The following is a 13,572-nucleotide window of genomic DNA, read 5'->3' as shown; positions in this document are numbered from 1 at the left end:
AGCATATCAAGGAAGCTGCAATAACCGTTGAAGATAACCGCTACTTTCACTCGAAAGGTTCAAATGTTTTTTTTTATAAGGCACAAAAAATACTAAATGTCAGGATTAGGGGTCTGAACCCATATACACAAGAACATTACACCAAATCCAAACTAAGGCAAAACACTCTAAGGTGGCAGAGATAACTACATGATCCAATAAAGCCTACAAAATGAAGGATAAAGCAAAGAACAGCAAACTAGCCAACAAAAGCTTATCAAAATATTATTCTAGCCAATAACAGCAAGAAATACATCATGGTGGGACAACTATGGAGGTACCCTTTTGGGCACGAGCTCTCATTCCTGCTGAGTTGAAACTAGCAGGCTTCTCTTTGTTCATCGCCTTCTTATGTTTCTTGTAGGATTTCACCTACAAGCTCTGATTAGTGTCATCAGTGTCTTCTTCTACTTCATCTCCCCAGAATTTTGAGAGAATAGAAACACTCTTCTGAGATGCTGCAGATGGGGGATGAAGGGCAGGCTTTAAAACAGTGCAGACTGGCAGCTTGTCACAGGTAAGAGAAGCATGATTGATAGTGATTGGTACTGGCAAAGAGCCCCGAACCCCTTCTACCATATGATAAAAAAAAAAACCATATTCAGACCTCACATGCTGAGTAGTGAGTGGAGATACAGTTGCAGAGGACCTTTTTTCATTAGAAATATGTGTCTCTTTGCTTGTAACCACCGCTAACTCAGCAACCTCTACAGGAACAACAGAAGAAGCATCAGTGATAGCTTTATGCATATCAAAAGAACACTTGTGTAAGCACAATGTGGAGGGGATCACAATTGTGGGAGAGAAATGAGAGTCATTATGCTCAACAGCCATATCAGTGAACCCTGCATCCTTCCCAATGCCCTTTACCAAGGCCTCTCCATCAAAGGTGATAAATATTTTAGCAAGTGTACTAAAATTATCGAAGTAATAAAATAAGTTCGTATCCACGAGGACTGTGTTAATCTCAACTTAGCAATAAAGTAAATATATAGGATGTGTAAATTTTATAAGTGCCTGAGGCAGTAGGTTTGTGTGCAATAAAAAGTAAATAACAGAAAATAAAATGGTTTGATAATTGGATTAAAACAGATGATCAGGCCAATGAATCCTCTATTGTTTTATGCGAAATAGTTTATCTCTCTTTACTCTCAACACTTATTCAATCTTTACGACAAATTAACTAATTAGTTTTGATCAATCTCTTGACTCAAAACCCTTTCCTAAGTTCTAACCTTTTAATCTTTTAAACCGATTGAATAACCGTGGAAGCGATGTCAGAACGTTAATTCATATGTCATAATCCTCAATTTCCTATCTCTAGGTTCTTATGTTGAATTAAACAGAATTACTATTTCAAAATTAAAAGTTAGGGTTAGTAGTCATTCAATTCCTAAGATCAATTTATGTGATTGTAAGAAGTTAGGGTTAATAGTCATGCAAACAATCATATCAAAAGCAATGAACACAAATAATTCTGAATAAAGACTGGATAATATTAATAATAAAGAGAGTTTCAACTATTAATTCATATATTACAATAGGTTCATCATAACTCAATCAAAGGGAATTAGTTAGACATGATTAAAGGAATAAACAACATAGTAAAAGAAATAAACCGATCGAATTATGGTGCTACCGACTTTGCTCTATTTAATCAGTACTGTTGCATATTCCAAATTCCATGAGCTTTTCTCGTCGTCCTTTTGTCTCGTGTTGCGTGCGGCTTCGTTCCTTCCAAAAACGTGATTCTTGTGCCAAAGCATGAATGTCAATTTGTTTCACTGTTTCCGCTTTTTATATGTGCCTCATGTGGACTCTTTTTTTAGAAACATTGCATGCATCTCCTTTTAGGTTACGTGACATAGGCCGCCCATTAGTGTCTATGTAATCATTTTTATATGGTTTAATTGATCTGTCGGTTCCTTAATTTATTTCTTTTATTTAATTTGGTCCCATAAATCTTAACTTTCTCAAACACGTCTCTTAACTTATTTCTTTTATTCAATTTGATCCAATTTTGATAATTTTAATCCTCTAAAAAAGAGACCGTTGGATTACGGAGGTCTATCAAATTTTATAATGGATCACCAACACCTAATTTATTTAGTTTTTTCTTCTTCCCTCATCTTCATCTACATTCATCCTTCATCATCTTCATAATTGTTTTCATCATCTTCATAAAACCCATTTTTTTTTTCTTTCTAAAATAAATCATTACACTTTCATCATGACATACACGTTCAATACAAAATCCAGAAATTCAATGAATAAAAAATAAGTCAATCTAAACCATTCAAAATTAATTCAGATCTAAATCAAAAATCATAAACTTCTCAAATTCTAAAATAGTTCATCTAAACCACAAAACATTCAAACCACTTACAAAATCAAGTTTCAAACAAATTCACTAATCAACATTTTGAATAATCAACAATAACACAAACAAATCCTCACGAGTTATACTCTCAATATGAATCACCCATTTCCTGCCATATGTAACACCCCGTTTTCCCAACATAAAAATTTCTTAACATAAATCAGAGTAATCATCACAAAACGGGATATCACATTTCACATAATCTAAAAACAGTTAAATAACAATTTAACTTCCAACAAAATATCTTAATCATCGCAGCGAAGTTATTTCAAAATCATAAATTGTCTTGGCACGTAGGCCCCATCATAATATCTCAAATAAATTCAGTTAAACAACATGAAACATCATAAATGAACACGTAAAGGAAATGAAGCATGCATATCAAAACCCCATCCCGTTACGCATCAGAGCAACCTAGGACTCAGTGAGGCAAGGCCACTCACAGCAGCACAACAGCAACCTACGCTCGATCACCTGCAAGTTACTCATACGAAGAGCAACATTTCCAAGCAGAAGGGGTGAGATTTCACAAAACAATAATATTAGTCAATATAATTCAACAATCGTAATTAACAACATAAACATCTTAAACATCATAGCATCATTGATAATAAAATATCAAGTAATCACTTCATTCAATCATTATAAATAACATAACATCTTAACATCTTTCATCATTTGACTCGACAATGCGACAATGCAACTTAGACCTCTTATATGCATGTGGTACCAATTCAGGGCATGAGCCCCCAACAGTTTAGTATTAATATACTTTCAGGGCATAAGCCCCCAACATTATTTTGAGCTAATGCTCCATCGTGGTGAGTACAAAGTTCCAGGGCATGAGCCCCCAACAAATGTATGCTAATGCATGGACTCAATCATCTTAAAACATCTTAATCATCATCTCATATACATCCAATAATTTGGAGTTCAACATCATCTTAATCATCTTGAATAGACTCATGCAACTTAGTTAAATAACAATAGCAGCATAATCAGATCACAACAACAACATAACTTCATAATATCAATTCATTTCAACAACATCTTGATCATTCAATAATATTTCAAGTAATGCAATTAATCATTAAATCATATTATAATCAACTTAACAGTTCGTAACAGCTTTCACAGATTGCAGTTAACATCTTAAATAGGTCACATTACTACCTAAGGGTCCAACCCTAATCAATTTGTGCGAAACAGATCGCAACATCCTAACTTGCATTCAATTCTGGAAGTGCTCGCGAGGCAAGAGCATCTGCTCGCCATGGCGAGTACAAGCCAGATTTTCAACTAAAGTTGTTCTAAGCTAAACCAGGTTCAATCTCGTTCTAAATCATCATCTAATCTTTAATAAACATCTTTAGGCACTCAAAAACATCTAAGGTTCAACTCAAAAGTCAAAAATACAGAATTCGACATGCTCTCTGGTCATGCTCGCTATGGCGAGTAAGGTTGCTCGCTGTGGCGAGTAAGGTTGCTCGCTGTGGCGAGCTACGACTTGTAACTCGCGAGGCGAAGGGAAATGGCTCGCGTGGCGAGCGATGAACTTCATCACTCGCGAGGCGAGGATCATCGTTCGTGAGGGCGAGCGATGAATATAGGCTCGGGCAGAATGCAGTTTTTCACGAAAATTCATCTAATCTCATGGTTTTAAGCCTAATTTCGATTCCATAATTCATCTTAAGCATAATCTAAGGTCAAAGGACGTTTTAAGCATCAATCTAACAACCTAACATCATTGGATCATCAAAATCACCTATTAACCCTAATTTCATAAACTTTCTAATTCAATCCTAACTTGTTAATTTGATCATCAGGATTACATAGATTAACAATATTGAATCATTAGTCTCACCCTTACCTTAGTTGATGAAAATCGCAGCTCTCTCTCTGGTCTTCTCCCTTCTATGGCTTTTTCCTCCTTTTCCAAAGTTTGATCGTACGTACTAATTTTTCTAAAACTAGGTCTTTTCTTTTTATATCTCTTCCCATTATCTTATCTTATCTCACTTTCTCCCCCAAAACTCTCTAAAATCTCAAAACAGCCCTTAACTAAATATTTTATTTTATTTTCAAATCTTATTTTATTAAACAATAAAATAAGTCTCATAACCTCATAAAATCATCACAACACATATCTCATCTAAAATCATCCAAATCATCTAAATCGTCATAAATCATCATAAATCACACATATATTATATAAATATAATATAACTCGTCTAGACTCAATTAAATAATTAATTAAATAAAAGTGGGCGTTACACCATAAACTTGCACAACCTTCCCTTCACGTTCCTTGCAGCGGCTGCTTGAAACCGCATGGTTGAACTTCATTGTATTTTGTGCTCTCATATTTCACCCATTTGTCCTGGAATCGAATGAATGTCACGAATTCTGTCTGTTATAAAAGGAAAGAAGAAGAAAAGGAAAAGGGAAAAAGAAGAAGAAAAAAAACCAGCAAACTAAACACGTTCAAGGTGAAGATGAATATCAATAAATTAAAAAAGACCGATAGAATTCATGAAAGATTGACATTAGTTACTCTAGAGTAATGAAAAAAACTCAACTTTCACACTTCTTTTTCTGCAGAATTTGCACACATGTTTCATCATTTCTTGATCTTCTTCCATTGTTGAAACACAAAACCTTCAAGAATTAACCACTAAAAGAGTAATATTTATCAGTAAAAAAACCAAACTTTGAAACAGAATCAATGACACCAAGAATGTTGAATTGGGCTATTTAAATTTTCATGAATAAACCAAACGACCCAGATGAGAAAAAATGATCAGAAGGTGAAAATAAGCACGACCTAGATGAGAAGGTGAAAATAAGAACAACCCAGATGAGATTATGGAGCGAAATCGTCATTTTTTGCAAAACTCATATCTGAAATGAGATAAAAATTCAAACTTTGAAGTTAAGAAAATGTGAAAATTGATGTGATAAAGGAAGAAAAAATTATGACACAGAAGCAATGAAAATAGCTGAAAGTTAAAAATTCAAACCTCAGAACAGTGAATAGCGAGTTAGATGAGTGCAGAACGGTGATTTGCGAGTTATTGTAGCAAGCAGTTTGGAATTGGAATTAGAATTAGGAGGAGTAGATTTGATGTTGAATTTAAGTTGTGTTTTTAATTTTAGCTTTGATTCAATTTTTGTATGAAAATTGATAAAGATGATATTGAAAGAACTAGGAGCACGAAAATCTGTGTGGTGATGAATTTTTGAAAGAAAAAAAAATTGGGTTTTTGAAGATGATGAAAAAAAAAATTATGAAGATGATGAAGGATGAATGTAGATGAAGATAAGGGAAGAAGAAGAAGAAAGTAAATAAATTAGGTGTTGGTGATACACTATAAAATTTGATAGACCTCCGTAATCCAACGGTCTCTTTTTTTAGGGGATTAAAATTATTAAAATTGGATCAAATTGAATAAAAGAAATAAGTTAATGACGTGTTTGATAAGGTTAAAACTTATGGGACCAAATTGAATAAAAGAAATAAGTTAAAGGACCGGCATATCAATTAAACATTTTTATATTCATACCACCTATCAATTAAAACTCCTTGTTTATGTGGCTCTTTTGTCTCACATGTTCTTAAAATCGCGTCACGAAATACACATCGTTACACGTTTTAACCAATACCGAAAGAACTTCATCTTGTGATCCAAAGTGTGACACGTTTTCAACAATCGTGACACGATGCCCTATTTTCAGTTTCTTCAGTTTTTTTTCTTGCATTTCTTGCTGCTTAAGCTTGCTTGTGAACTCAAAAGTATCATAAAAAAAGATTCTTAAAATAGTGAATGATTGACTGTCATCAAGAGGCATCCTCAAAGTCATCAAACAAATCAAAAGAATTCTGAAGTGTAATATCTTGGTCATGACTGGTATCAACTATAGTATGTATACTACCTGAAATTTTCTGAAAAGTTGAACTTGTGGGTAGATCAGAGCTGCTAGCAATCTTCCCGCAAGCAAGGTGATCAAGTTGTGTAGCGAGCGCTTGAAGGTTAGCCACATTGCCCTTGGTAGCCCCTGAAGTCGGTTTTGCGTTGTCTGCTGCAACTTGGGTAGAGCTCACAAACTGGTTAGGAATCTTGTTTGAAAGCACACTCAGATGAGCTTTTTCTTTATTCATTATGGGTTTGGTAACTTGTTTTTTCTGGGTCTGTCCAGTTTCCACAAAATCTGAGTGCAAGAGTTTATTGCAGTTAAGGATTGCATGGCCAATGTGCTTACAGTGGGAGCAAAAGAGAGGTTGCCTTTCGTATTGAACCTCCATCGGAAAGGCATTCCCCTCCCTTTCTACTAACACAGAATTGAACAACTTCTTGGACAAATCAACATCCACAAGCACCCTGGCATAGAGCCCAAACACACGACTCTGTGTAGCTTCATCAATTAAGAGAGGAGTACCAATACCAGAAGCAATTTCATACAACGTTAAATTCCTCCAATATCTCTTGTGGAAGATTCATCAACCTAACCCATATTTGGGTGTGGGATTGAGCTTGATTTTTAGGGTCAAAATCCTTAGTCCAACCCATGAATCTAATCAAGCCAGGTTTGAGGTTAATCGCACCGATAGCCCAAACTTTGCGCATATCATCAATGGATTGGAATTTGAATTCATAAAAGCCCTTACCTAAGGGAATCACATACCATGGTTTTATATCATTGCAGAGCAAATTGAGTTTGGCTTTCAATACCTTAGAGGTGATTGGAGGGTCACCTTTGTTCAGCGTGAGCCTGCCATGAAGGTTTCTTTGACAATCTTCGAGGCCCCTTTCGTATTCTGATTGCGTGATTTTCACACTCACCACATCACCCTTGATAACACATTGAGGAAGCTAAGGCAAATGGACCTGACTAGGCTTAGCAACAACCTGAGCAAAGGTTTTTCCGGCAGGTTCAAATGTGGTAACCTCCAAAACTTGCATACGAATATTGCTAAAGAAGCTTCAAGAGCAATGATTATCCTTCCGAAAGCACTAAGAATACAAATTCACAAGAGAAGTTACATAAGAGAAGTTATACCAAAGAAGTTATCAAAGAAGTTTCTTAGAAGACACATGACAATTGACATACATACATTGTAATAGTTAGTTATTTTATTTGTCTATATAATGTAATCTCAAACTCCATGTAAAGGAGTTCATTTTCGTTCTATAAAACTACGCTAGAAACACATATGCCGCTCTCAAAGGATAATACTCTTACTGACAACATTGAAAGAGTGATGTATGAATCTAACTCACAGATTAATAGAACTTTTCATTTCGCACACTCGGGTCTTGTATCTTTCTTCCATTTTACATAATCAGAAATTATTCACATTTCTTTGATCTCCAACTTAAAGCTTGTTACACATAAACTTGTCAACTAAGAACCCTTTTTAAAGATTTAACTTGTATCCTAGATTGCTCGCCGAGTTTATTTGTTGTGAAGAAACTATTTTAAATCAACAAATATGCACGCTTAGTGGGACATTATTTCAAGACGATTTTGTCAAGTTTCTGGTCTCAAAAACACATAACCAAAAATATATAACATAACTCCTTCCAGAAGATTTCAGCTAAAGGCATTGAGGTAGACAAAGCTAAGGTGGAAATCATTGAAAAATTCCCTCCACTAACACATGTTAAAGGAATCCAAAATCTTTCTATAGAATATGTAAGCTTTTACAGACGATTAATTAAAGACTTCTCAAAGATTGCAAAATCATTGAGTAATTTACTCAACAAAGATAAGTCTTTTGAATTTGATGGATCATGTTTAGGTAGTTTTGAAGTTTGAAAGAAAGACTAGTTACTGCACCAATAATCACAGCTCTTAATTGGAATTACCATTTTGAATTAATGTGTCATATTAGTGATTATGTTGTCGATGAAGTACTAGGACAAATAAAAGAGTTATTGGCTATATAGTGTTTGCATTAGTTTCACGTTAAACATGTTTTTGAATTATTCAAATAATAGGACTTGAGTTTCACATTAAGAAAAGACAAAAAATAACATATATAATTAGTTTTCGTCACCATCAAGCTTAATTTAATCGATTAACATAAGAAAAAATCAGAAGAACTTAAGCAAATATAATTTAATCCATAAAACCAATACTTAATATATTAATTGATCTTCCTAGCTAATCAATAACTATTGAAAAATATTGATCAAGGTACTTATAAATATTTTATATCGATGTCTAAACATTTAATAAAATAGTACAAATGACACAATAAACGACCTACGTAAATATTATTCATCTAACATCAACATCCAAATTTCAACCACTTGAGCCATTTCCTATTGTAACCCATTCTAGACATTGCTTTGATTCTATGTGCCCTGCAAGATGGTGAGTTTAATGAACAAGCCTCCACAATAATGCTATCCTACAATACCACAAAGCTGACCATTAGAAAGAAAAAAAAATTATATGGAAGTGTACTTTTAGGCACATATACAATAGTTTAACAAAAAGTTACTTGTGTTATGAGAGGATCATGCTTCTCTTCAAGTTTAGTGACCATATCCATATTCTCATTTGCATCCAATGATCCTGATCCTTTTCCTAGCTTTGCAGCTATTGTAGATGTGGAAGAACTTGACCTTGATGTGTTTCCCATGTCCAAGTCAATACTCAGCTGAAGAATCAAAAACTAATTAAGCATATAATATAGATGTATATATATCACTTTGTGCTTATGGAACTTAATTAGGATATGGTTCAAATTTGAATTTTTATCTTTAATATGGGTTTTGCTTCGACCACCGAGCTACGAAGATGTTACGCAAAAAGTATCAACTTAATAGTATTAAATAATATCGATTTTATATTGGAGACTTAAAAGCCTTTAGATAAATGTATACTTTTTTGGAGGTGTAAAACAAGAGTTTGGGTCGCCTTATGTTTTGGTAGATACGACGATATGTATACGGCATATCAAATTTTAAAACAAAAAATAAATTATGTGGATCTTCAAAAACCTGAATTACTCGATTTTCTAGCAACGCTACTCGCTCCAGCAACGTGCCTTTGTGGTGAACTTCTTCAAAAACATAGGACAAACTCTTGCATTGTTGTTCTTGTTCCAAACATTTGTAAATGGCAACATCAGAAGAATCTCGTATTGTGTGACATTGCTTCTTTTCAAGAAAGAGAAGCTGCATTATTAGGAGTTAATTAATGACCATTATATGGAACTTAAAATAAAGTACAGTTTTTTTTTTTATCAAAAACATAAAATAAAAATACATAAATGTAAAATTCTAGTGAAGAAATATTTAATTTTAATTTACCAGAAGCTCAAGACGATCCAATCGTTGGAGAATCGACAAGGGCTGATTAATAAGCTCTTTGTTTTCATCTGTGTTTGTCATTTTTTATGATGAATGAAACAAACTATATGCACATATATATACAAAGAAAATGATAGTATAAAAAGTGGAGAATGTGAATGGGACAGTAAGGGTCAAAAGAAGAGACAAAAGTGTATACATCAGTGTGTGAATGAAGTTCAACTTTATAGACATAAGAGATGACATTGAATCATAACTAACTTCCCATACATTGTTTGAATTTGAATTTATTGCAATTGCAATGCATTTGAAATATTTTTATCAAGAAGTGGGAATGGATGGTTGTGAATTGACTTCAAATGAATGTGAGAGAATAAGGTAGTGTCATCTTTTATTATGTTGTGGTTCAAAAGCTATGTATTTATTTTCTTATTATTTCGTGACTGCTTTTCACATATCCAAAGTATGGAAGAAGGGATGGGTGTTTTTTCCATTCTTTGATTGTCGTTAGCACAAATGAATTATTTGATGATGTTAGTATTTTGCACCTACGGCTTATAAGCTTTGTATTCATGTACTCATCATCATGTTCTCTTTACCGTAATGCTCTGAATAATAGGTATCAAAATATCTGTAAGGTATGGCACAACTCATAAGGTTGATATTGTTAATCTAGATATCTTTATACAAATTTGAACCCGAGACCTTATATTTGCGTGTGTGGATCTCTAGTTGTTTGCCACTTCGTCGAGTGTTCAAATAAAGAAGAATGGATGGAGACCCAAAGGAAAGGAAAGGAACGGAACGCCAACGTGACTTAACTCACGCAAGGTCTTTTTAGGCATGGCTGCATGGTACGAGTGTTTTGTGCAGGGGAAAGAGCAAAATTCAAACGGAGAGGAGCACGTTGGTCAAATGATCGTTGTTCTTTTGGCTTTTTATTTGCTCTTTATTCTGAAAAATTGCTTTCAGAAGTTATCTCCCGAAGTTTCTTAAAACACAAAAATGTCATTTAGAAGTTATCTCTAGAAAAGTTTGCGTATTTGTGGGGGTTAAAAGAGCAATCCTTTGAAAGTGTTTGGAGTTGGAGAAATATGACTCAAACTTTTTGAGTAGGAATTCATCATCTTTTAGGAATTTTTATTCTTTTCTTATGATAAGGATTTTTTTTTTTTCTGCCTTAGTAATTTGATGAACACCATTATTATTTTTATAACTTTCTTTCTCTAAAAAAAACTAGGAAACTTTGATCTGAACAGCAATTAATCAAGATCATACTAGACTCAGGAGAATATTAATTTCAAAATCAAACTAGTTGCAGTCGAACACATGCATTATGCATGACACATTTTTTATTTAAAAATACAATGAATCAGAGGCTAGAATATAGAAATCTTATATTATTTACTTTAGTCAACAATTCCCTTGCTCTCTGTTTTTTCTTTTGTGTGTGTTAAGTGTTAACAGATTTTTGATTTGTTTTTATGAAGTTTTCATGACTCCGGGTTTTGATTTGGTTAGAATCTGAAAAACAGGCATAAGACACGGAGATATATATAATGGGCATGTTATTATAAACACCACTACACTTCTCAATTGCTACTGAGTTATCGTACATATCATCACATATAAAATTTGGATTGATTCAAACAATTTCGATCATTTTTTCTTTCAAGTTTTTAAGGGGATCTAGGTCAATCTATATGAATTTTGAGAGTTCACATTAATTTGATGATATAAGATATGAATATGTATTTACATAAATGGTTATTTCAAAAAAAAATACTACATATAAATGGTATGTAGTTGGAAGTTTAGTCTTACAAGCCGGTTTTTTAATGGTTCAATCAGATCCAATCCAAATTTTAACGGGTTATCTACTATCATGTGAACGTTATCAAATCATTCGATGACATTCAAGATGTCTCCTCTTAGACGTGAGAAGGTGTGTTGAAAGTTCGATATTAGATGATATGGTTTGAAAATATTTGTATGTGATAAGCAATTCTCACCTTACAAACCAATTTTATAATAATCTTGTTATAAAAAATATTGTCAACATGAGAAAGACTTGCTTGGGCACAAACATTTAGACACATCAGTTAGATACTCACACATAAAATTATATTTCATTTAATTATTTAAAAAGGAAATATTATTTAATTATTTTCTCTCTCTATATTTTTTCAATCATGTGTGTGTGTTCAAACCCTTGTGCCCAATTAAATATTTTTCCTGTTAACATACTCTCTAACATATGCATTTTTCTATTGCTCAAAATTCATGTTTTTTTAATAAATTTATGCGTGGCTCACATTTAGTGGGTCGCGTTTAAATTCAATCACCTAGACAAAATGTGCTATAAAGTGTTTGTTAGAGAGTAATGTGCAACATTCCTCCTTTCAACATTCCTCCCGATATGGTATGAATACTTACAAAGAAAAAAGTTGATATATGATTGTTTTTAAATTTCATATAAAATTTACACATTTGTTTTTCAGAATCAACTTAATTCATTATATGTAACATTGAATTACTGCATTGAGCATTGGGGCACATATTTTGAAGATATTAATTAGAGTATAGTGAAGAAGATAACTTGGAGAGCAAGTTATCTATGTAGAAAGTTAGTTAGGGAGTTAGTTACTCCAAGTCACTATAAATAAGCTACACCTATGTACTATTTCATTATCTTTTATACAATTGTTTCTTAGTAATGACTCATAGAGAGAATTACAGAATCTATCTTTCCATTGCATTTGACCTAAAACCATAGAATCCTTTGATTCATAACAGAAGATACTCTAACTCATGCAATATTGTTAAATTTATGCTGCTTACAATAGCCAAAATGTATTATTACGTAACATTCAGGGAAATTAAATAGAAAACTGACATAGCTAAAGTGTAATATCACATGAAATAATCTTGGTAATTTTTTTACGGTAATAATGTTTGTAACTTAATAGACTAAAATGGCACATGAAATATTCTATCCTTTTGTTATACTAATAGATTATGTTTGTGTTTTTCTTTCTTTTGCTTTAATCCTTACCTGTACTCATTTTTCTTTCTTGCATCTCATCGATCGTATGCATACCTTTTCGGTTAATTACTATCATTTTTCTTTACCATATCATGAACATAGCTTAGAGAATATAATAATAAATATCCGTTGGATAGTCATGGTGTTATAGTTGGATGTGTGATCATGTACTGGTTTATGATAACAAGAGATCTACATTTTATATGAGATAATGAGAAAGTGATTTATTATTAAAATTATAAGAGATTGATTGATGCATCATGGAGTGTTGGTCTTCAATATTTTTTAAATTATGCAAAATGTATAAACAAATTACTGAGGTGGTATAACTCTGAGCTAGATAAAATAAAGTGAGTTAATTGATAAATAGATCAATTTTTTTTTTAAGAAGCGATCAATGTTTCTTATTATATATGTACTACATGCATAACAAATTAATTATGATGGTTAAATTATCAACTCTTGATTTCTCCATTTTGTCAAAAAAGTAAACTCTCGATTTCTCCATCTTACAAACTGCACGTTTTAGAGGAGTCGGATCCTTATTACTAATGACAAATTTATCTTAAAGATAAAAAGTCAATTTTAACATATTTATTATAAAGAAAGGACAATATACTATATATATATATATATATATATATATATATATATATATATATAGGTTTTGCTAGGATACACCCACTAATTTTTAAGTGGGAGTGTTTTAGCAAAAATATAACTAAAAAGTTGTTAAATACACCTTAAGATGAATGTTGCTAAAACACACCTTCTAAAAAATAAGT

General features: G+C 32.7%; 1 protein-coding gene and 1 long non-coding RNA gene across 3 annotated transcripts; both read right to left on the bottom strand.

Annotated features, from left to right (window-relative positions):
* Positions 1-2,831: 2,831 nt before the first annotated feature.
* LOC112417189 (uncharacterized) lies at positions 2,832-5,726 on the bottom strand. 2 transcript variants are annotated; one of them, XR_005643387.1, is made up of 3 exons: positions 5,440-5,726; positions 4,712-5,320; positions 2,832-2,893 (listed from the first exon to the last, which is right to left on the bottom strand). It is a non-coding gene; the product is annotated as an uncharacterized lncRNA (long non-coding RNA). The 2 variants fall into 2 exon arrangements; XR_005643388.1 differs by lacking the exon at positions 2,832-2,893 and having other exon boundaries at positions 4,696-5,093; positions 5,244-5,320.
* A 2,813-nt stretch (positions 5,727-8,539) lies between these two features.
* On the bottom strand, positions 8,540-9,841 carry LOC11445322 (uncharacterized). Its single transcript, XM_003628992.3, has 4 exons — positions 9,742-9,841; positions 9,430-9,606; positions 8,928-9,086; positions 8,540-8,834 (listed from the first exon to the last, which is right to left on the bottom strand). The coding sequence occupies exons 1-4, from the start codon at positions 9,820-9,822 to the stop codon at positions 8,712-8,714; spliced, it is 540 nt and encodes a 179-aa protein (XP_003629040.1). The 5' UTR covers positions 9,823-9,841; the 3' UTR covers positions 8,540-8,711.
* Between the last annotated feature and the right edge of the window lie 3,731 nt (positions 9,842-13,572).

Source organism: Medicago truncatula, chromosome 8 (genome assembly GCF_003473485.1).
Source record: "Medicago truncatula cultivar Jemalong A17 chromosome 8, MtrunA17r5.0-ANR, whole genome shotgun sequence".
In the NCBI taxonomy this organism is placed as follows: Eukaryota; Viridiplantae; Streptophyta; class Magnoliopsida; order Fabales; family Fabaceae; genus Medicago; species Medicago truncatula.
Note: the sequence above shows the minus strand (reverse complement) of the source record. Positions and strands in the feature narration are given on the sequence as shown.